At 39.4% G+C, this 24,803-nt stretch overlaps 1 protein-coding gene across 2 annotated transcripts in view; it reads left to right on the top strand.

The window, feature by feature from the left end:
* The window catches only part of kcnd3 (potassium voltage-gated channel, Shal-related subfamily, member 3), a 117,401-nt gene that overhangs the window by 77,204 nt on the left and 15,394 nt on the right, over window positions 1-24,803 (top strand). For both annotated transcript variants that reach the window (XM_072449825.1, XM_072449824.1), the window contains exon 3: window positions 21,391-21,559. In XM_072449825.1, coding sequence (XP_072305926.1) covers window positions 21,391-21,559 — 169 coding nt within the window. The remainder of the gene's footprint in view (window positions 1-21,390; window positions 21,560-24,803) is intronic.

Genomic DNA, 24,803 nt, shown 5'->3' with positions numbered 1-24,803 from the left:
AAATTATGATTGATACTGACCACTGCAGACCAGAAGCATTCTACAAAAAACACTGATAGTTAAAATGTTATGCCTGATCAGTGTAATTCCTTGTGACATGGACTGACGTTTTTCTTCATTTATTGGCTGCACTACGTAGACGACACACTTAAACTCTTAATCTACATAAATAGACATGTCAAACTGAAACAGCATGTTTTCTTGCCTGCTTCAATGCACCGCATATCGACTGGTCTGAAGCACTTTTAAAGATGTCAGCCAGTTCTATTTAGCCACATTGACCAATTCTGTCCACACCTGCCATAGATCAGTTCAGTAAATGGTGCTCCTGCGACATACGCTGATGAAGACAGCCATGCTCTCGGTCAATAAGTCAGGCACCGTAAAACACTCTCATCCCTGCCCAATATTCCCAGCTCGGATAAACTGACACTGCCAGAGTTAAAGAGGGAAACCTTTGTGGGAAACCTTTGTTCTTGATTTCGAATGGTAAAATGTATAGGCTGTGTCTGAATGTCCTCGCTAGTCCCTAACCCTTCACTTACTACAAAGCCCTGCACTGTTTATTAGACTCTAGAGTGCTTCATTCACTTTCTAGCAATAGATCCATGCTATTAATGCATGCATAAGTAATTGTGTCTCATAGGGACATAATGTGTTTATAATATGATTTATATTTGTGCCTTTTACTTTGCATTGCACAGTATTTGTCCTGATAATTAATTTTGCGTCACTGCTTCACTCCCAACAGCAGCAGCGCCTCCTCATCCTCTCTGCTCCTGAGAAAGAACACACGCAGCTCTACTTTTTTACTATTTTACTACTTGTCCAATTATACCAAGTAAAGGTGTCGAAATACTTTGTTTTCTAGGGAAAACTCAGAAGATAATGTCTTCGCATTTTCGCGAGTTATGCCGCGTTTGAAGTGCTGATTCGTTTGCAGTCCGTACCACCGGTAAACGGGCCAATCACATGGCATTTGGAGCTCACAGACGGGACTGGAGCCAATCACAGAGCAGCATTGTGGTTTGAGTGGCAGTCCAAACGACCCAAAGCAAACATGGCGACACCAATGGCCGCACAGTGCTTTGTTAAATCAACTCTTTCACCTGCTTTCCTTCAGTTGGTTCCAGTTAAAGACTTGTCGCTGTCCACAGTTGTTTTTTCGACTCCCACAATGCATTATGGTATATATTGACCGGTCTAGTGACTAGCGTTGGACACAACTTTTAAAGGCACATTGATATTTTGAGTGCACAACTTTTTCACTTGCTGAACAAATCTAAAGGTCTAAAAGTCCCCATCCACTTTTATCTCCCACACTGGGAAAAAAACATTGCATCTTTTGTATTACATTATCAGTGTGTGCCACATTTATGTTAATTGTGCCTGGTTTAATACCACTAATGTGTTTTACTACTAATGGATAATGTTGCCCTACTCTAGTTAAACCTGTATCTGATGTCAATGCAACTTTTAAACACAGTGTCACTGCACTCACTGCTCCTGCAATGGAAACCACTAACGTCAAACTGAGAACATAAAGTCCAGCTACCAAAAAGAAAGGGATACAGGTGCAAATAAAAATTAAGTAATTAGATTCATTCTGGGGTAATTATAGTAATTCTGGGGACTCACAAGTATATAACAGTAGCTAAGTTTTTTTACAAGAAAAATCCCAATACTAAAACTTTTGTTTACACAACCTTCTGTAAAGTATTTTCAACAAATTTCCATAAATTGACTTGACTCTGGATGAATGTGGATAAATGAATCAAGCCAGTCCAGAAAGGAATGCCCGGGCTTAATTAAGTCCTACCTCCTTTTGGGAACAAAGTCCAATTGTTCAATAGTTGAGTCAAGTCAATCTTTTCAGAACAGCAGCACAGGGCAGCTCACATTGAGTTAGTTGGCCAGTTTGGCGCCTTATTGACATGCCAACATTAAATTAGTCAGTGAGAGGCTGGCAGCGGTTCACCAGTAGAGACCAGAACCAGTGAGGGAAATCTGCAGCAAAATAATCACATCACGGCAGAGTGTAGCTCTATTGCATTACAGTCATATGTAGGGCTTAGAATAAATAAAAGCAGATGGAGTGGAGGAACAAACACACACTATAAGCCACACAAAGCTCTATAAAGAAAAGTCCTGACCAAATTTAAAAATGCAACCACACTCACCCAAAAGGAAGACTAGACAGACCTAAAAAATAGTCCTATTTACTGGGGATGATCTGATAGGAATTTCTTGATACCGATATCTGATATATGTCTTACTATTGTGGTCAGTAACTGACATTTTCACATTTTCACATTTGTAAAAAATAATAATAAAGTGTATTTTTTCTGAGATATTCCATGTATGGTTGTGTAAGCATACAGTCACATTTTTAGCATAATTTTGTCTCCTATTTCCATTTGTCCACAAGTCTGTTAAAAATGTGTCCACAAGTCTGTTCAAAAATAAAAATCTGATGCACTGAGGATGAACTGGGCATGACATATAAACATATACACTTATCAGACATATTGATTTCGGGGGAACCATCCGATATTACCAATACCCTTCCTAGAACTAACTATCTAATGAATATTATAGCAAAGCACACTGAGTACTGTTAAATTGTCACAGCCCTGTACTACAAACACTTTTTTTGTAAATTTGAAATAATTTAAGGTTTGGATGCTGGTGGGTCAGAAGACTTATCAACACTAGTTATTAAGCAGTGTCGTCTTTTATTGACTGTCATTCTAGAGTATGAATAATGCAAGCACAGGTTGTTCAACTACCAATAGCAGAAAAAAGGTACTTTAAGCCCTAAATCTTTGACTATTTTTGATTCTACTACTACTCCTCCTATTACTACAGCTCCAGCCACTTCTACATGTATTTCTACTTTCCAGCCAAACATAATCTACTCTATCCCACCCATTTTTTCATGCTGTGGTTTGCTTTCTTTTGTACACATCTGAAATAAGCCAGACTTTATGAGAGAAGGAAATAGTCCGATCAAAGAGAAATAAGCTTGCTCTGTTTTTATCACTTAATACATTTGTGAGTGTCCATGCAGAGCACCCCGCGGCCCTCTCAGGACGTCCCCAGCCTTTCTCTTTCAGCTCACTCGGGTCTCTGCATCCCCATTTGCATTCCCCTTTCTTCTCATGCTTCTATGTGTTTTTCTGCCACTGTCTTTGATCTCAAAGTAAGAAATGCTACAACCGTAACCCATGTTTGTCACACTGTTTGTTGTCATGGCTTCGGGTTCACTGGCGAGTGGTGATGACCCCTGAACTTTGACGTTTGACCTTTTACCTTTATACCTCAGTCTTATCTCTACACGCAGAGCTAGTTCTTTCCATCTACAAAGCTCTGATGGAGTAAGGGTCATGCAATAAGTAGAAACATGGAGTGGTTTGGGAGTACCATAAGTGAGACCAATAAAAATAATCAAAACAAGCAAATACTAGTGCATTGTTGAAAAAATGACCTGCAAATGACCCATTGTTGAGAGTACTCATGATGTTGTACAGTTTGAATATTTGTTTGTTATTTAAAGTCTGAGTGGTTTTGGACTGCCGTGACTTGGGCAGGACAATATAATGCAATCAAATCAAAATTGCAATATGTGCAATAATCAAATTGCAAATGCTGCAATTATTTAGGTAAGGTCCACTGTAGAATGTCCACTATAAACAACAACAAAATGTCCTGTTATTGTCAAATAACTACTGTATTGTGGAGTCTCTTTTTTCAAATGTAATGGACATGAACAGAAACCTTCTTGCTAAAATTGTACAGCCCTAGTTGTGGCACACTAAATATAATTGACCCATATAAACTATAGAAACTATATTCACCAACAATTAATTATTAAACAGGTTTGTGATTTTCACCCACCCCATAAGCATAATCTCTATGGTGTTAAATAAATGCATGTCATGTGGACTTTCAGTTTGTTATATTTATATTTTGGAAACTGATTCATTTGTGTTTTCGAATTCTCTATCCTTCCCTCTCATAAACTATGTTCAACAATAACCCTCTCCATTAAGCTACAGACGCTGCCAACGGTCTCCCTCGGTTTTGTCTGATCCCTAAATGTGAGCCGTGTCATGGCCTCTTTATGTCTGTTTTCCCGTTGTCTTTCATCCAACATAAGACATCAATCACACATTTCAAGCATTTCTCCCGAGATCCATGTTTCGAGCCAAGCACCGTTAATTCTTCTTAGCAGCTTAATTGAACCACATATCAAAGTAATTGTGCCCTAGCTCCTCAAACCCTTTTCGCTCCTCCTCTCTCCATTACCCCTCTCTCCTCTCTCAGCATACGCGAGCTCTCAGAGATGGATAACTCGCCGTTTCAATTACCAACAACTATTACAGGTTTTATCCATACATACTTGTGCTAAACCTCCGGGGCTTGAAGACGTTTTAGCACTTGTAACCCGACATGCCTTGTTATCCGCAGTGCTGCATTCAAATTACCATAAGCATTTGGATGAGCAGAAAAGTGTTAATGGCTGTGGTGTTTCCTGTGAATTTGAGCAACCACATGCTTTGGGGGTCTGTGAAGATGTCGTTCATATCTAAATGTTGTTTTGTTCCTTCTCTACCCGATAATTGTGTTTGCACTTCTTGGTTGGTTTTAAAATGGGGAATTGTTGAAGCGTACTCTCGGTAGCATTCTTGTAAACGCTAATTAGAAATAGTCACATGCACAAACAAGGAAGACTCGTAACAGGCTCCGTAGTCATTATTCACCGACATCTTGCAGCCTAATGATGGGCTAATATTAAAGCTAAACTGGCAAACCTTAGACAGGACTTTTTCTATTTTAAATTGCATGCTTTTTGACAAATCATATAAAACAAGATAACCTTTGTTCTGTGTTTATTTTTTTCTATATAAAGAATATCTACGACTAATATTGATCTTATAGAAGTAACGTAAAAGTCTCTCAAAGCCAGTATTTTTTATCTATTTTTGATTCTAGTTTTTAATTGTGTACTAACCGGACAGCTTATTTAGGTTTCTTCTTTTTGTTTTTTTGAAACATTGAGGCTTCTCATTATGCACAGACCTAAAATATGCCGAGAGTCTTTGTTGCCCCTGTCCACTTACATTTGTTGGAAAGGTTCAAAGGAGTTTTGGGCTGAAGTTTCCCTTTTTAGATTCTACACAAATAGGCTCTTAGTTTTAATTAGCTCTTAGTTTTAATTAGCAGGGACGTCGGACAAACGGAGGTAAAGTGTGCTATAACCATGTAAATGTGTCACAGACTGATCAAGCATGGGTTATTTATGCTTTAAAACATCAGACTTGCAACACCGACTAAGTGATCAAGAACAAAATGGGTCAATTATCAGACTGTTGTCATTATTCAGTCAGTGAATTTGTAGAACTTGCCAAATGTCAACTTTTTAATGACAAAGGATCAGTAAGTTCTCATGAAAACATGCATTTTTGTATTTGACTTCGCACATCTACAGTGTCCACTTGACAGTCAGTCCGTGTCAGAAAAGTTATCAGTGTGACCAGTTTGTGAAGAGCGGTCCTTAGCACATGATAATAATGTGTGAGAGGGCACGGCTCTCACACAGCCTTATTATGTTGTTGAGCTCGCTCCTGGACAGTAAGAAACCACTCTGTAATGGGAGCGCCGCTGTGTGACTGTGAGCCAATGGCAAAATGGTTAACATGGCTCACAGGTCAAGTAGAAAGCACAAGTCCTCTGTCTAATGTCTCCAGGGAGAACAAGAGTGAGTCCTGGTAGAGAGAAAAGAGGGCTAGAAGTTTTTATTCTGCTAGGTGAAACTAATGGTGACTTTGTACTAAATAGACGAACAATGGCACTGTTCACTTTATTTCATACAATTAAAAGTGCTTAGAACATCCCGAAAGAAACAAAGACTTAATTTTGTTGCTTTTACCCACTTTTGGCGAAATGTTGCCGTCAAAATGTGCTAATATTTCAATTAAAAAAATTAAATTAGCTTTTTATTCAGGGACATTATAACATTTTGTAACACAATGCCTTTATACAAAGAACAACATCAATTATAGCCGCAAGCGGCAATGATCGGCCCTCGCCGCGCCGCCGCCTCGCCGCAAGAGGAGGGGGCGCTAACGCGCCCCAATTGTCCTTTTAGTACGCCTACTGCTGAATCTGTGACGCTGTCACATCTTCTCCCCTTTGTTTTACCATCAAAAAGCAATTTTATTTTGAATTCTTGGCAAAATGTGCGGCTTTGCCGCACAGACACCGTGACTCTTAGAATAAAAATGTGGATAACTTTTGATGGTCCACCCCTGAAGATGAGTCTCACCAAATTTCAGGTTAATATGTGTCTGACCGTGGCTAAACCAGTTACATGTCTACCCGGAGACATTGAGTTATTCACAGATTCTGAAAGTGTGAATTCAAAGCTTTCCAATGATGTCTCACTCATGTAGATCTGATAATATTTGAGTAAGTTGTGGTCATTTGAATGTATACAACTCTCAAACCCATTCACTGAGAAAACGGGGCTCTAAGTTTCTCACCGCAGTGAGCCCAGAGTCACAGGGGGGGTCATTTGCATCTCATTGAGATAAGCCCTCCCCCCTGTCACACTGACACCACCTCCCCCTACAGCTGTCACTGAAGACTCAAGAGGAGTGTTGTTATTGATGGTAACTGGACTTGAATCAGAATTAGAAGTTACTATATTCAAATGGAAATACTTGGATTACAAAAGGCCCTGAATAGAATCAAAGAATCAGAATCAGGTTCATTGCATTTGTCGATAAACATAATTCACAGGTGATTCAGTGCAACACAAACAAAAGATAAGATAAGATAGCCTTTAATGTTACAACGCAGTAGATACAGGGGGAAAGGACAGATAACTTGTAGGAAGTTTAAAAAACACTCTTAATAGAAGAACTCTTATAAACAGATGCCAGGGCCAGGTATACGAACTGCAACGGGTCCATGGCTTTGAATATGAGATATGAAATAATAGATATATGTACACCACCAGAGTCCAATTACATCAGAGATCACATCCTCATCCTCTTCTTCGTCTGTGCACTCTTCTGTGCTGTGACTCTCGGCGATGGGCATGTGATGTCTTTTGCCTCGTCAGCACAGAAAGGCCTGATTTTTTCATGCAGATAGGTCTGCCTGTCAAAGTTCAGTCCAGGTGGGACCAGGACATGGAGATTGTCAACCGGAGGCAGAACAGCTGAATTGCGTAGTAGCTGAAATTCCACTGGTTCTGCTTCACAGTGACTTTTCGCAAGCACCACACCTGGTCTCTTGGCATCAGAGCTGTAAGAAAATAACAGGACATTTAAGAAATGGCTAACTATTTCACATAACACTCATTAACTTTTTTTTTTTTTTTTTTAACACAATGTGAAAGTTTCAATATAAATACCTGAAGTGCTGATAACTCTTGATCTTTGGAAGCCGTCTGAAGAAGGGACTCAGATGCTTCTGCCAGTCGAAGTTCTTGACAAACACTTTGCCATCCGCCGTTCCAACAAGCTGTGGGATACTGAGGTGAGACTCAGGAGAGCTGTTTTCCACTACCTGATGACAAGGGCGACACTGTAAAAAAATGAGAACAGAAGAAACATATCTTAAGCAGAGAGCAGCACTGAAGTTTTGCCAGGCTAATGTTTACACATTACAGTAGTCAAATAATATAAACTAACCTCAGCGATGTCTTCCAAAGTGTCAACCCTGGTCTTCATGTATGCTCGCTTGATAAGTCCAAAGCCGCAATCAGGGGAGAATTTGGTGTGACCAGCAATGAGGAAGTGGATGTCCATTGTGTAGTGAAGCTTGGCCCCGGCTGCAGAGGGTTGGACGGAAAGTGTATCTGTAGTAGACAGAGAAAGGAGATTAGATTAATACATATGACATTTGATTAAGACGTATATGTCTCTATAATTGCTATTCTGCATTTGCGCTATTATTAGTACCTGCCGTGCAAAGTCAAAGCTGTAATGCATCCTGATGTCTTTGCTTGCTGGCGGTGAGGGTCCAAAGACAGCACATTAGATTCTGTTGGGAGAAGCTGTTTCCACAGTGATCTGAAGCTTGATGTTCAAACTGCAGGCTCACCTGAAAAACAGATGTTGCTTATGGTTAATTATACTCTTATCATTAAAACATGAAAATCACCAAAATAATGTTTTACACTTACCAAGCTTCTTAGCAGACTTCACGTAGAGACCTTAGTCATATGGGTTGGGAGCAACTTCACATGCCAGTCCCTATGGCCAGGATGTCGACCAGGTAGCATTATGGAATGGACTTCTGCACAGTTTTTGATAAACTCCACAACGGTGTGAATCACTTCATGGCTGATGAACCTGCGTGAATGTGGCTGTGCGCGCTTCTTCCTCAACCGTGGTGTTGCTCCATTTTCGTCATAGTGTTTGATTATGTCAGTCAGGGTGTCTTTGCCAATTCTGAAAAGGGGAAAAAAGGATTAGGGTTAACAGTAATATGGGAATAACACGCTTCACAGATAACAGTTCACATTGTGACGTTAACGGTGTATTTAAGATGCAAAACGCGGAGATATTGGGACATCTGCCCTCGGCTAGCGGGGCTAGCTAGCTCACTTGAGATAACACGGCTCGTAAAAGCAAAACACTTGCAGAACAGCACACCAAAACATGAACATGCACTCGAGTTTAAAACCGGCGCACATTAAAGTGATTAAAAGCGGGTGTTTTAGTCGCAAAGCTTACCTGGTTCAGCCGTCCTGTTGTCTCTCCCAACACCGTGCACAGAGAGACACACAGGAAGCTGATAATGGCCAGGCAAGCGCGTGATTGGTTCGAGTGACGCAGTGCGTGGGTGACGTGCGACGTACGTAAGCCACGTGACCAGAAGTGGTATCGGGAGTTGTAGTTTTTTTCTATTTCTAGTTTTTTTATTTTCCAAAACTAACGCAAAACACCATAAAACACACACAAAGCACAACCCACACAACCCACGGGTCAAGAAATACTACACAAGTATATAATTTGTACAGACAAAACGCAGAAAAATAACCCGATAACATAGCAAAGTTTAGCTTACAACTTAGCTCCGAATAGCTGCGTTTAGCTCCGGGCTGTGGGGCTAACAGCCGGTTTAGCACCATAAAACACACACAAAGCACGACCCACACAACCCACGGGCCAACCCACGCCGAAAAATAACCGGATAACGTGGTGATAAGTAGTCACATTAAGCCCGTATTGCAGAGTGCACTGAAGCAACATGTTAGCTTAGCATTAGCGCCACCGGAGCAGACAAGTAAGATTCTAAAGTGATCACGAGACCGCCTTAAAACACAGCGTTAAAGCAATAATTTAGAAGTAAAGTAAAAGTGTACCTGAGTAAACAGTTCCGTTGCAATGTAGTCCAGGAAATGTAAGCTCTGAAGACTGTGCTCTGCAGACGGTCTGGAGTAATGAGAGGAAAACACGGAGCACGCCGGCCATGCGGATCACAGCTGATTGGTGGAAAATGTAAACAATACGTTGGCTAGAAAAAGGTGATGCCCCCCAGGAGAGCAGGAAAAAGACCCGAAAACTCCACATTTTTAACAGCTTAATATATACGTTTAAGACAACCAATAGTGTTATTTGAAGCACACAGGGGCTTATTCATAACTTCAACTAGCACATTCTGCAAAAAAACGAAAATCACACATTTGAAAAAAAAAATATTTTTTGGGGTTTATCTCAGTTTCACCGAGGCCGACATGTACCGGCATTAAGGCTGTGGCGCCACATATGTCTAACGCCCTAAGAGGAGTTCCTGAAAGTCTAAAGTGTAAACATGTTCTGGCGATTTCCCCATTGGAATAACATGGGAGGTTTCGTCATCGTTACGGCAAAGCCATAACAATTATGACATGGGTTTCATTGACTTTTTTGATCAGGATGCCAAAATTGAGTTGTGTGTCAAATTTCATATAATTTCGCAAAACTAAATATTTAACCTCCATATAAAATCTGTAGGGGGCGCTGTGGCTCCAAATTAATTTAATTCACTTCAAGTAGGTTTAGGGCAAAGAGTTTAACAACTGATTCTAATTTGACGCAATTCTGACTTTATCTGCGCAAACGGCAGAAATGTTAAATTTGGGAGATTTCTGAAATTCTTGCTACAGTTTGCGGCTTTGCCGCACAGAGACCGTGAGAGGTATCAATGTAATTTGGATAACTTTTGATTTCCCATTCCTCAGTAGCATTTTCACCAAATTTCAGCTTTTTAGGGCCAACGCCCTGGGAGGAGTTCGTAAAAGTACAACGTTTGGAAAAACTCCGAAGTCATGTTTAGCCATTTTTTAAGCAATATGGCCGACATTTGGTTGGGCAGACGGCGTTGCCGTGATAATATTTTTTACTTCTCTTGTCACCATCTACCTCTGCGCCAAATTTCATGATTCTACGATCAGATTTTTTTTGGGTCATTTCCCATCTCTCAATGCATTTTTGGTACATTTGGGGGCGCTGACACGCCAATTATAGAAAAAGGAAATAGCCAGAATGTAGAGAGGCACGATTTTTAGAGGTGTGCAAATTTTTGTGACTTTTCGTCAATGTTCACTGGGTGAAAAATAGGGGGGTTGGTCCCGAGAAGAAGAAGAAGAAGAAGAAGAAGAAGAAGAAGAAGAAGAAGAAGAAGAAGAAGAAGAAGAAGAAGAAGAAGAAGAAGAAGAAGAAGAAGAAGAAGAAGAAGAAGAAGAAGAAGAAGAAGAAGAAGAAGAAGAAGAAGAAGAAGAAGAAGAAGAAGAAAGAAAGAATAATATTCCGATGCGAAAACAATGTTTCCCATTTTTCAAATATCATGAACTATACATTTTCGGAAAGCGCTCGCGCTTTCCTACCTCATGGTGTGGGTCCCTGGTCACTGACGGGTACTTTCGTTAATTTTGAGTGGGCTCCACCCACTTTGTGTTTTTGGCCCTCTATACAGTAATAATGTTCATTTTTTGCATTACATGCTTATATGCACGGAACATGCAAGAGATGGGGAACGTATTCGTGAGCTACTTAGCGCAAATGAGTGCTTTATATGTAAAGTGCTCGTTTAGTGCGAACATTTGCACGGGCTTTGCCCGTTTACAACGGTAATGTTCCATTTTCCTACTACTAATTAGTATGCACGGGGCGTGCATGAGTGAAGGAGTGCGTTAGTGAGTGTTTGGAAGTGGGCGAGCGAATCGCGCTCGATTTCGTGCGCACTACGTGCGCACTTTCGCAGCCGTGCTTTGCACGGCCTTACGAGACTAATAGGCCTCTCGCCAGCTTGTGGCGCTCGGGCCTAATAACACACAGTAAGGTGGTTTTGCAACTTCAAATTGTTCATTTTATGGTGGTTGTGGGCTACTTTGTTTGCAAATCATTCTGTTACATTCTGGTATTGTGCTGGCTCCATTGCGCACATTGCCCAACTTTTGGTAATTGGGTTTATAAAGTAACTGAAACTTTTAAACTGTGGGAAGTTTCATTTTAATGGGCAGAAACCTCTGGGGGTACCAAATTGGAACGTTGTTGGTATGCTGATTTTTTGGGTGTAATTTCTTTAAACGTGTTTGAAGAATAGGTACTGCCTGAGTGAGTTTACTGAAAAGGCCTTTACATTTTCAAATTGGAAAAAAAAGTTACTAATTTTTACAAAACTACTGAAGGAGAGAAAAAAAGCACTTGAATAGGAAAATTATTTACCTTTCCTGAATTATGTAGTATAAGACCACAAGAATCAATATTAAAGAAAATACTGTTATTTTGTGTTGAACAATACATTCTATTGTTTTAAAATAGTATTTTTTGTCATTGTAGTATCTTGTGTCCAGCCATTTCCTTTGAATGGAAATCAAGTATTGTGACAACAGTAGTACAATGATAGCAGTATAAGTGGTTGTAAAATTTGGGAAACAAGCTGGGGAAGACGGCAAATGTCTTTTTATATGTTTTTTACTTTGTAAACGTCACTTTTTACTCAATATTTTTGTAGTACTTTTCTAGTTGAGGACTTTTTACATTCACAGTTACTTTTGTGTGCTTCTCTCTTCTCTGTTGGCTTCCCAAAGACATCTGTGTGTATTCAGATTGTACAGTGTCCCTCCTTCAGTCAGTGTGATACATGAGGAGATAGTGTATGAGGTGACTGATGATAGCGACCTTTCAGTGCCGTGTGTGTGTGTGTGTGTGTGTGTGTGTGTGTGTGTGTGCGTGCGTGCGTGCGCGTGTGCGTGTGTGTGTGTGCAATGGCCTTCATTTTATCAGCTTACCTTTCTGTCCCTTTCTACCTCATCCATCTCCACTTTTGACAGATGTAAATGAGATAATCATCCTTAAGGCCTGTGACATTTCAGTCCAACAGCGCTTCACAGAAGATAAAGAAGATTTACTTTGTATACATACAGTACAAGTCATGGAGATATTACGGCTGTGTGTTAAAAGGGGACTTTTTATTGGAGTTTAATTATACCTCACATCTTGAGCCAAGGTGGAACAGTATCTGTATCTGTTCTCTTGTAAAAGTACTGGTACTGAAAAGACAATTAAATAAAATACATGGCTAGTGTTATCACAATGTAACTGAATTTTAAGGAATGGGCTCGATATTCAATACCAATTTCAATACTGTACTTTCAACACAAAATAAATAGTACTTTGTCGCACTGTTACTACTTCAATCTGGAAAGACTTTGTCCGTGCACAAAGCTATGTCAGTGCGCTCTCCGCTTTCGCACAGACGTAACTTTCTCTTATTGGTTCTTTTCTCTGGTCAGTGTGAACGTGCAGTCCTTTGGTATTGGTGATAGGGAGCATCAGGACTTAAGAATGGTTGAATGATTTTATTCCCCCCAATTTAACATGTTATTGCAAAAGTAATTTGCTATTTCTGCTCTTAATGTTTAATCCATAAATAATGAATGAATGAATGTTGCTAATATGTTTTAAATAAACACTGGTTTATCGTCAGGATTTTTTACATTTACTTCCCACATTGCATTGGATTTGTCTGAAGTCAGATGCTCTGTGCACTGTAAAATTGACTGTGACGTGTTGTGCTTCAATAAACAGGAAACAGCTGATGCTAATGAGTATTAGCTTTGTCTTACCAAGAATGCGTGCACGACACATCCATGGTGGATAGACTAACTGGACCAGCCCCAAAATACTGTAGTGGTTACAGTAAGCTGTATTATTATTATGACATTGGAAAATAATTGTTTGCTCATATTATACAAAAGAAATAGGGTTATCACAGTTTATTTCATCAACGTTAAACTAAAATGATGAAAATATTAGGGTTTTTTACCACAGACCTATTTCTTTGTGTTTGCTTCCCAACCACTTCTGTTAGTCCCCAGGTTTTTTCAGAGAAGGTCAGTGTAATTAGCATGCTATTAGTAATCACATGAAGGTTATAAGCCTCATACAATTTTTAAATTACTCTAACTTTTTTTGTATAATTGTTGGTTTCTATTGCTTTCCCACAGAGTGGAGGTTTGATTAGTATGGGCCCAATGCCTCATGTTTCTTTGTAATGTGACCTTGCTAATCAAAAAAATATTATGCTGTCACATTCGCCCTGAGCAATTGCTTTTTTTACAATCTGGCTGCCAATTAACAAGTCATTTAAGGTTTTATTAGTTAATTTCAAGGTGATTTGGGGGTAATAAAAAGACTGACTACCCTGACCTGTGCAAGAAATGTATTGAACATATTCCTGGAAGGCGAGGGAGTACTTAAGTAGAATACAGAAGTAAAAGTTGTTGTAAATATGTTGTTATAAGTCTAGTAAAACGTTAGCACCAATAGCACTAATATTGGCATCAACAATTAATTCAACAGCTATTATAATAACATGAACTTATTTTCTAAATAGAATTAGGATATCACCACTACTATTTACTACTATTAGGGATCCAAGAAGGTAATTCAATTTAATGTACTCAACTAAAAGTAATAAACCTCTGTCAATTAAAAATCCACCTAAGATTGTATTCCCTTTTGAGGTTCTTGCTGGAATAGTAATAATTGTCTCCTGCTTTCTTCTAACTACAAATTAGCATATCGCTCTGATCACAATATTACTATTCAGTGTTTGGCCATCCTCATATCTATAGTGGAGATCCTTGAATGTGACGATTACACACTGGCTTTCGAAAGATCGTTACGTACTCCTTGACTCTTATGAGCACATTTGTTAAGCAATAACTGTTCACGTAATCCCACGCCTTTTTAAATCAAGATCATGGTCAGAGTTTGTGACTGCGTTTTTCTTCCATCCAGAGACATAAGACTGAGCTAATGTCAGTGTTAAAGGTTAATCAGAACGAAATAACATGTATAATTAGATTGTGAAAGCATATTTACCCCATAATTATGAGATGACTTTGTTGCGTTCACATAACTTGTCTTGGTTTGATCATCATCGGTCCAAATTTCACACTGCAATTCATCATGTCAAAATTGGCCCTAAACCAGGACTAAACTAAACAGGACCTAAATGGAATCCACATCAGGACTAAAATGACTTAGGTTTGGACCAGATAACAGTGTGAACGCAGCCATAGTTTAGACCGGGTTTAGTTCCTGCTTTAGTCCCTGTATATTGCCAAATAGTATGTGCAGCCTGAGTGTCCCATTGCCAGACTGAACCGGGGTTGTTGCCATGGCAGAGGTCTTTTGCTAGTTTTAGATGACATTGTTTTTGTTATATGTTTTGGCCCATTGTTACTCCTCTCAGACCTTTTTTTGTTGGTAGCCTTTGCTAACCCCTACCTGTTGTTGACCCACTTTTTCTCCCCCCATTCTGCTCTATCATTTGCAGGCTTGAGTATAGATGGCTGACCCTTCCCGGTAGAGCCATGTTTCACCATGGAGCTGCATCCATCTGAGTGACTGGCCATGAAATGTGGCAGGAGAGTAATGATAGATTGGTGGTTGAGGGTTACAGCACCACAGTCACCATCTTTCACTTTGTGTATTTAACCCGGGAGGCCTTCAGCTTCACTGATCTGTGACAGACTCTCCAATCAATTGACTGCCAAGTTGAAAAAGACGTCATAATTTATGGATGCTCTGGGTATTTTGTCTAACTGAAAGCAAATATTAGATATTTCATTTGCTGAAAAACAATTTGAGGAGAATTGGTGGATCTGTGAGTATATATATATATAAGTGAAGGAGTAGAAAAAGCTTCAGTTGTAGTCATCTGGACTCAGTTTGAAAAAATAGACGTTTCGACTCTCATCCAAGAGTCATTGTCAATAACAGAATTTAGGTCGAGAACTCCGATATTAATACTGTTCTGTGGTAAGACCCGCCCATTGGGAGGAGCCTTCCTGAAGTAGAAAGAGTTGTTTGTTTCAACAGAAACTCCCCCTTGTATCTACCGAGCTAGCCTATTCAGAATCTTAATGGGCTATTAGAAACCTCTTTGTCTTTGTGAGACCCTGGCTCAACCACCCTGAGTACCTGATTAGCATCTGAATGTCCTTTACCTTTCCAGGGGTTCAGAATCCCATTATAAATAACAGGAAGATGAAACCTAAGCCCTCCATTTCTGTTTAAAGAAGGTCTTTCTTTTTTAACAAAAATAGCTTCCTTGACTCCTCTTTCAAACCATCTTTTCTCCCTGCTTAAAACCTTCACCTCACCGTCTTCAAACGAGTGATTAGAGGCTTCAAGATGGAGATGCACGGCGCTCTGAGGTCCTGAACTAGTATTTCTTCTGTGCTGATAAAGCCTCTTGTGTAGAGGCTGTTTCGTCTCACCTATGTAACGTTCTTTACAACTTTCTTCACTGCATTGGATCGAATAAACTACATTGCTCTGTTTTTGAGTCGGCAACTTGTCCTTTGGGTGAACCAGTTTTTGTCTTAAAGTGTTTCCTGGTTTAAAATAAACAGGGACTTCGTGTTGTCTAAAAATTCTCTGCAGTTTTTCCGACAGGCCAGACACATAAGGGATAGAAACACCCTTCCTTCTCTGTTCAGTTTCCCTTTTGTCCTGCTTCTTGGTTCTCTTCACTCTGTTGAGGGCCCAAGCGGGGTAACCACAGGCTGAGAGGGCATTTCGGACATGTTTTTCCTCTTTCTTCTTTTTTAGATGAAGATGAAGAAGATGAAGAAGAAAGAGGAAAAACATGTCCGAAATGCCCACCCACAGTGAAAGGGGCTGTTCTGAAGGCCAGAGACAACCGTGACCACAGGCTGACCCGAGTTGGTCAATGTTTGTGTGGTGAATGTAGGTATATGAGTACAGATTGATTGGACCTTGTTAAATATAATCATCTATTTATCTTCTTCACAAAATAGTATCAAGGATGTTCCATGTAATTGAGGAGACATAAATATTTTCCAGATGGCCTTTTCGTTTAAATGGGTTAGTTTTTTGTTGGTATATAATATCCAATTTTTTTCTTTGTTAGTATCTTTTACCGCTTAATTGAACTTAATAAGCCATTAACATTTAAAGATGCTTTTTGTAATTCTTCAGATGTTGTTGTATTAACCATGTTGAAATCATTCTTATAATCTGCTTTGTTACACAGCTCCCTGATCGAACAGAACACACAAAGAAAGGAACCACAACGACAGAACATGACAAAACAAAAAACAGCTAAGAAAAAAGACCTCATGATAAAAAATAAAAAAACATGCAAAGAGCCCACAGACCGATCCAAAAACGGATCAGAAGATTGAGGGAAAATAATTTTCTAGGGTAAAAAAAATGATCACCTAGTTATTTAAATACTAAAGTTGAAACATACTGGCCCACATTGGGGCCACATTTTGCCGATAAAGTCCAGGTCCCTGTCATTGGAGAGAAAAAAAGGGGGGGAAAGTGTATCGGCAAATGCTGGTGCCTCCTCCAGTGTTGTATATCTTTTTCATTTTACATTTTAATTTAAAACTTTTTTTATTATTATTGTTGAAACATTGAGCCTCAGCCTTGTGGGATAAAGCAGTGTGTAATTCACTTTCTTCTGTCTCAGGTGAAACTTCAGTTCAAATGTTTTACACTTCTTGACCACTCTTGCAGAGTTATCGTTGAAGAATGAGACGTGGAGCTCGTTTGGTCTGGTCTGGTCCAATCTGCGGCGTCTAGATGCCGCCATGATATGCTGTTTATCACTGAAGTTAAGGAACTTCAGGCTTGGGACCATGGAGCATTGTGCTCTAGCTATATTTTCCTAGCTTTTGTTGGAAGTTTTAGATATTTGGGGATCCAAACCTTCATAAACCCGGCCAGATTATTCCCTTCAGTGTCTTCTGGAAGACTGACAATCCTATTACGATTTTCCGGGTCATCCACTTGGTCAGTCAGGACGCGTACCTGGTTTGTCAAATCTTCCACTTAGGGTAGAAATCTGAGATTTCTTCAGCTGCTGTGGCTCTGCTGAACTGGACATCAAGACTGGCTTTGTAATCTTATCAGTTATCTCCCACACACCCACCATAATCACTGGGTCTATCCTGCTCCTGGTCTCCTCCGGTGCGGCACCCGGTCCAGAGGCAGGGGCTATTGTGGTGGAGCTTGCTAGCTTAGGTGTAGCATGACCTGCCCGGCTCTCTGTGGCATTGTTCTTCTTGTTCAGACATTTTCCTGAAATAAGCGTCCAAGCTCATTATATGTCTGCTCCCATGCAGAAATACTGAATCGCCCCAGGTGAAGTCATAAAATAAACAAATTTGACCACAGCCTGACAGACTGACTAAACTAGACGGCCATCATCCACCCAGATGGCCTTTTCAACACAGTGTGACTATTGAGTGCATGAAATGATGCAAACTGTATTAGTATTTCCAACTCTTATTTAAAGGACAATTCATGAGTTTAGTATTTAGTAAGTATTTTCAGTTAGCCTATAAACCAATTTTAAGTTGCTCAATACTAAATTAAGCATTAATTAATTTTGTATTCTGACGCTTGTAATAACAATATTTAGCAGTAGTTACCCAACAGCTTTTTTTTTTACTTTTTATTGCATTTTTGCCTATCCATCTCTATGGACATTTGGCACATCTGCTGCCTTATTTTGAACGCTTGCAGACAAGTACAAAATGTTACAAACATGACTTTTCAATTTCAGTTTGTGAGCAATAAAAAGACAACTTATGTTGGAAATTAACTCAAATTAACTTGCTTGAAGAGTCCAGAATTATATCTCTCTCTTTTTTTATACAGATCAATATCAGTCTGGTCAACCTTTTCATCTCCGTGAGTTCATGTGGGTGTGAGAAGTTTGATTTTGTTGTGAATGGTAGAGCTCCTTTGCTTCACATGCGTCACAGAAATAAACTAATCTGATTGTACGCTACTGTTTGCGTTTGACTCGAGGCGCAACGGAGGGCGTGGTGACCAGACTCACTCTTCGTAAGGGATTGAATAAGTGTGTTTTCTGAATTGCAGTCTGTCTGGGATAGTATCTGGAAGTTTGTGTTTTTTCCGTATGTACACGTTTAGACAGTATTTTATGAGGCCCATGAAAGTTTTCATTAAATCCCAGGCTTTGTGTACCATTCTGGGAACGTTTGATCATTCAAAATGTTTCATAGTTTGAATGAATTGGTATGGCAACAATCCTAAGTTTCTGTCTCTCTTTAACTCATTTACTTTCAGTGTATTGTATTAATGTGCCACTTTAGCATTTGGCTTTGTTTTTAACAATCTGACCTGAGTTTGGGGAAAGGATTGACACCAGAACATGCTTATCAGATAGGCACACAAACTCACCACTCCTCGAAAACCTCTCCACCCTTTAGCTGATTTTATAATGTGTGTGGGCCCAGTTTTATCTCTGTGACATGTATAATGGCCCTGAGATGGTATCAGTACAGACAGGACAGCTTGACTAAATGGGAGCTGCAAACTGAGTGCAGTATAAGAAGGGAGAAAGGCCTCTATCAAGCCATCTGAGAAGAGCCCATTACTGAAGACGTGTAGATGAATATGATTAGCTGTTCATTTCTACTAATGGGAACACTGTCTGCATAGGGAGGAGATTAAATGTTTGTAGTGATATGGCTTTCATACCACTGATGGGATAGTTATTGCCTAATTTGGGTAAAAGAGCCATTATAGTTCATAGAGGAAGGGAGGATGGATGCTGGTTGTAAGTATACTCTTAGTAACGGATGTGGATGTCTCTGTGTGCGGGCAATAGGCTCCGTGTAAAAAGCACTTCTCGCTAAGTAGTTTGGTATTTTTGTGCCCTCACCAGACAAATGAGTTTGGAATGTTTTTTGGCACTTTTACTATCATAAACTAAAGAGGTCTTTATTATTGTTCATGTTGTGTTGCCATTGTGTGTCTCTAACAAACTCCTAGTGGTGATTCATTGTTATTAAAACCACATTCTTTAGCAAGCACTTGTGCTGAGCATTGTTGCTTATGGGAAGCCTACAGGGTATTTTTTCTACATTATAAAGTATAGGGTGAAAACAAAGCCTAAGCTCAGCTTGTTTTTGGACTAATGGGAAAGTTTACTTTGAAAACCTTGTGTATGCAATTACTGCACCGAAACTGTTAATGTATAATTTGTTCATTCAATAGTACCATTACTGTAAGTTTATTATTACTCAAATACGTACCTTAATTTTGGTACTTTTTTAACACACTTTGAACCTCGCAGCCTATACAAAGGTGTGTCTAATTTATAGATTTGTATTGGCTAACGGCCACCGGGGGGCACTCTAGCAGGAAGCGCAAGCGTTTGACACAGTGTAGAAGAAGACATCAGTGGACAGTGGTCACGGTCCGGGGGACATTTCGTGTTCTCTGTATTCTAAGCTTCAAAATGCTGTGTGTTTTATTACAATAAGACTCATAGGAAAAACGCTAAATGCAAAAACACACACGGAGCGCAGACATGTGATCTACGGCGGGCTGCAGTTTAGAACCTGCCGCAGTGAAATGAGGCTTGGCCCGACTTGACCCGCGGGTCAAAAGATGACCCGAGCATTTCAACGGTGGACCATTTTTCTGTGTAAATATTTCATGTTACAACGTTACACTCGCTCGCTAAGCTCAGGAGCAGATGTGAAGACACAGACACATGCTCTTTGTTTTATTACAATCCAACTCATATTCGTTGAGAAATTAGTCTAATGAGGAATTGAATTTGGACATGCGGACATATGATACAGCGTCTGCAGTTCATAATCTGCCCTGCACTGAAATGAGACTTCACTACCGTGCACCTTGTTTATGTGTAAATATCTCATGTTACAACATGGGCACCTGCGACTTATTGACATGTGCGGCCTGTATATGTACAATTTATTTTTTCTTTGTAAGTTGGTGTGGCTTTTATTCAGGAGCGCTCTATAGCCCGAAAATGATGGTGCATCCTAAATTAGATGCTGCTCTCTTGTACTTAAGTATTTTACGTTCAGATCAACTCCATTGCATTCATTACAAATCTACTAAAAACTTTTTTGGTCTAAATGCAATAACAAGTCCTTACATGAAAACGCATTTGAGCATTAAGCGTATGAACGCATCTGTTCGTCTATAAAAAAAAATGCAGTGTTTTGCCTGAAGCAATCTAAGTGAGAGCATGCCAGTCACTGTATATACATGCATTACTTATAGCTACAACATTATACAGTATTATTCGCTCTTCCCTGGCGGCTCTGACGAGGCTGTCAGTGTACTCACACATGTCTTCTGTCTTTATAAGCATTGTGCATGGGCTGTGTATGGCCTCTGATATCCCACTCTGGACTCTAAACACAAATCCCAGACAGAAGCAGAATGTTTGTTTCATACAAGTTTGAGCTGTTGTTGAGCTTTGGTAAAGTGAACTCCTCTCTTATGTACAGTGTTTCCTGTAAAATGTGGTGAGCTGTCAATTTGCAGTGCATGAGCACTCATTTTTTTTATTTGGGACTCCAAGGCCAGGGAAGGCCTTGGAGTCCCTCTGGTGGAGCTGGAGAAAGTGTGAGTGGAAAGGGAAGACTGGAAAAGCAGAAGCAAATTGATGGATGGATGGATATTTTAAATATTTTTCATTTTCCTTAATTCCCCTGTGAAGTCTTCTAAAGACTATTATGATTCCTTGATTCTTAGTCGTAGATGAAGGTGTAGTTGGACTTGGTAATGACTTTGGAAAAACGTTTCACTTTCACTGTGTCTGTATGGTTTCTGTGAATGTTGTTTTACTTGCTGCTATGTTTTGTTGGCTGTAATAATGGAGTCTTATTTGGATGAATGTGAAATAAATGTTTGGAGTGAAAGATAATTTCCAAGGTTATTGTTATCCTTGCATTTTTTTTCTTATTACTTTGTGTAACTTTAAATATATGTTTAAAAAAAAACAAAAACAAATTTATTTTGCTAAAAGTATCACTCTTTTCCGTTTCAGGTATGGAGACATGGTTCCCAAGACAATCGCAGGAAAGATATTTGGCTCGATCTGCTCCTTGAGTGGGGTGCTGGTAATTGCCCTACCTGTTCCTGTCATTGTGTCCAACTTTAGCCGCATCTACCACCAAAATCAGAGAGCAGACAAGCGGCGGGCGCAGAAAGTACAGGTGAGCAAAGTTTGATTTCTCTTCAATCAATGAGAAACGGACCTGCTCCACTCCACCTCCACCAGCTCTGAGGGGAGCGGCCGAACACCTCTCCCCCTCTAAGGAGCTCAGGTATTATGAAGAGCACCTCCTCCTGCAGTCACAAAAACAATAGAAATAGATATAGTTGTATAGTCGTGTAAGTAAGTAAGAAAGGTTTTAGCTCCACATTACTGATCATCATTACTTCTGCTCTCTTGCTTGAGTACAATTCATTGTTCTTCCCGTCTTTGTTTAAATGCATTGTTTTGTTGCAGCAGCTGCTAAAGAAACAGAGATAACTACATTGTCCATGATCCTTTGCTTAGTGTCAGTGCATACATCATGAAAAAAAGTTACTAAGCATTTTTAAAGCATAATGCTTTGGAATATGACAGTAGGCAAGGCAAATGCAAGTTTATTTGTAGAGCACATTTCATACACAAGGCAATTCAAAGTGCTTCACACAACTGGAACTCACAAAACAGTTTAAGACATGAAAGAGAAGAGTGCAAAGAAAATCCTTTCAGTCATATGCACAGCTAAACAAAACAGTTTTTAGCTTAGATTTGAACATTGCCAGAGTAGAAGCCTGTCTCACATCTTCAAGAACTGTTCCAGATTTTAGCTGCATAAAACTGAAACGCAGATTCCCCATGTTTAGTCCTGACTAATAAGTAATGATTCACACCAATGTCTTGTAAGTTTCATATATATACAATTTTTTTTTTCTACAATATCACAATTTTTTTTTTTTTTACCAGGAAATGAATATTGTGATAATGTTGTACCATAAGATTTACATATCATTACACCCAGAAAGACAGGACACACAAAAAGTATGTAAATTTATTTTTAAATTGTTCATATTATTGAGAAATATTTACAGTGTCCTGTTATTATTATTACAATATTTACTATGTATTTATATAGCACTTTTCCACCTTCAAAGCACTCAAACCACTCTACTAGGCAATGTGGGTGAAGTGTATTCCCTAAGGACAAGACACTATACCACTATATAGACAGGGGCCTAATTGGCTGTGTAAGAGAACCAAAAGAGTTTTCATTTACTTTTACCTAAAATGACCTGGTGTTGTTTACTTGTCAGCCTTAAAGAAGTATGGTGTCTGCCCACCGAAAGTTAGCTGTTTATGCTCACAAAGTGGTCATAAATCATTCTGTGTGGACCATGGAAGCTCTTGCCTTGTTCTGGCCTCCCCTGTGAGCTAATGCTGTAAATGAGCCTGCACAAAGGAGATACACTGAGGTGACATCACATCCTTATTAGAGCTATATAATATAATGACAACTTTATGTAAGAATTTTGACCTAAGCTTGCTGGAGGACGTTTTCATTAGCTGTGTTCAAATAACTGAACATTGTTCCCCTGTAGTTGCAAGAATGGACTCCACTATGAAATGTTGATCTTAATGCTCTAAAAACTGAATGAAATGTTCAAATGGAAAACAGAACAGTGCTATAGAAGCAGCTCGAAATGACCATACTTTATTAAACCACGACACCATGGCTGTTTATGGCACTCCAGGAATCTCTGCATGCAAATTAAATGGAATGATCTGGGCTTGACTTTTATTGTCTTAAAACGTCAAAAACCAAACTACTCCACATGTACCACTCGCATATCTAAGGCACTTCCAGCATCCTAAATATTCACCGTGAGGGGTTTACAAGCACGTTACTTTGGCAAAACAAATTTTACTTTATCACATGAAAAATAATTGGGCACAGTCGCATTAACTGTGCAACAAGTGTAAAAAAAACGAGTGCCAAATAAGCTACCGGCTACAACTGACCATGTTCCAATGAAAGAACTGAAGTAAACCAAATCTGCACTTATATCTATAATGCACACATCCTTATTCATCACATCACCTCTGTTGCTGTTTGCTCATTGGTGCTCCTTGCAGCATTTTCTCTGCTCTGAGCACATCTCTGTCTCTCCAGTGTGATTACTCTCATCCATCTTTACACACACTCTGGGTAATGCAAATGTGTTTAAAGCACCCGCACTCCAGCCATGGTCCATCCGCCGCCCCGCCTTAACTAACCGTGACCCTGGCTGTCGAGGAAGACTCTGGAGTGTTGTGGAGAAGAGTTTAAGACGGAGTTTTTGAAACGAGATCAGAGGGAATGAGATCAATGCTGTGCAGTGGTAAAGGGAGATGTGGTGGCGTTGAGGGAAGCTGGAGGAGCGCTGGAGGCCATGTGTGTCCTAATGTTGTTCTCTTCTGAAATAGCTGTTCAACAGATGAAGTGCTGGCCCCAAGGAAGGTTTCTGTCCATATGGCTGTACAAACGAGCATCTTGAATTTGTGACTTAAAACTAATTAGAAAGAAGAGATATTGACAACACAGTAATTCTGCACTATATATTTCAGAAGCTTTTGGAATGAATTAATGTATGACTGCTAGGCTTCTGGGTCCAAAGCGACATTATTTTAGCAACAAAATGTCATTTATAATAAGTATCATTACGTAATGTAGAAACTAATTGACAGGGTTGCAGGTGATGTCTGCAGTGGTGGAGGAAGTACTCAAGTTTGTTACATAAGTAAAAATACAGATACAGGACCAAATTTACTTTTGGGGTAAAAAGTAGAAGTATTTCGCACAGATTTTGAGAATTATTAAAGCATCAAATGTGATAATCTTGATAAGAATAGAATATAGAATTATGCAGATTTTTGGTCAAAGAAAGTGTCAAGTAGAAATGAAGTCATAGAAAGATTTTGAGTTAAAGACCAGGTGTTGGAAGATAATAATAATAAATATAAACTAATATAATAGGAAAACATCTTTTTCCCTTTTTGTTGTATTTTTTTTTTAACTAAATATACTTATCTAGTCAGATTTGAATGACTAAACTAGATAAGTAGTGGAGTAGAACGTACACATATTTGTTTTCAGATGTAGCAAAGTAAAAGTAAAAAGTAGCCACTTTAAAATATACTTGTACTTTTGTACTTCATTGCTTTCCACCAATGGATATCTGTCACTCTTTGCATAAGATTTGCATACCTAAATCAGTTTAAATGCCTACAGTGTTTTTTAATGTCCCGTCCGTGCCATAATTTCCCAACCCTGCCGTATCCTTCAGTCTGCTATTACTGTCCACTACCTTAACATGTAATGGTCTTAACGCTCCATAGCCTTAAAGACATATGACCCTCCAAACCATTAATACGACCATTAAACAAGTTGT

The sequence above is a fragment of the Eucyclogobius newberryi genome, unplaced genomic scaffold (assembly GCF_026437365.1).
Source record: "Eucyclogobius newberryi isolate DKJ021-1_F unplaced genomic scaffold, fEucNew1.0.hap1 SCAF_17, whole genome shotgun sequence".
Classification (NCBI taxonomy): domain Eukaryota; kingdom Metazoa; phylum Chordata; class Actinopteri; order Gobiiformes; family Gobiidae; genus Eucyclogobius; species Eucyclogobius newberryi.
This window is presented reverse-complemented; position numbering and strand designations above follow the sequence as displayed.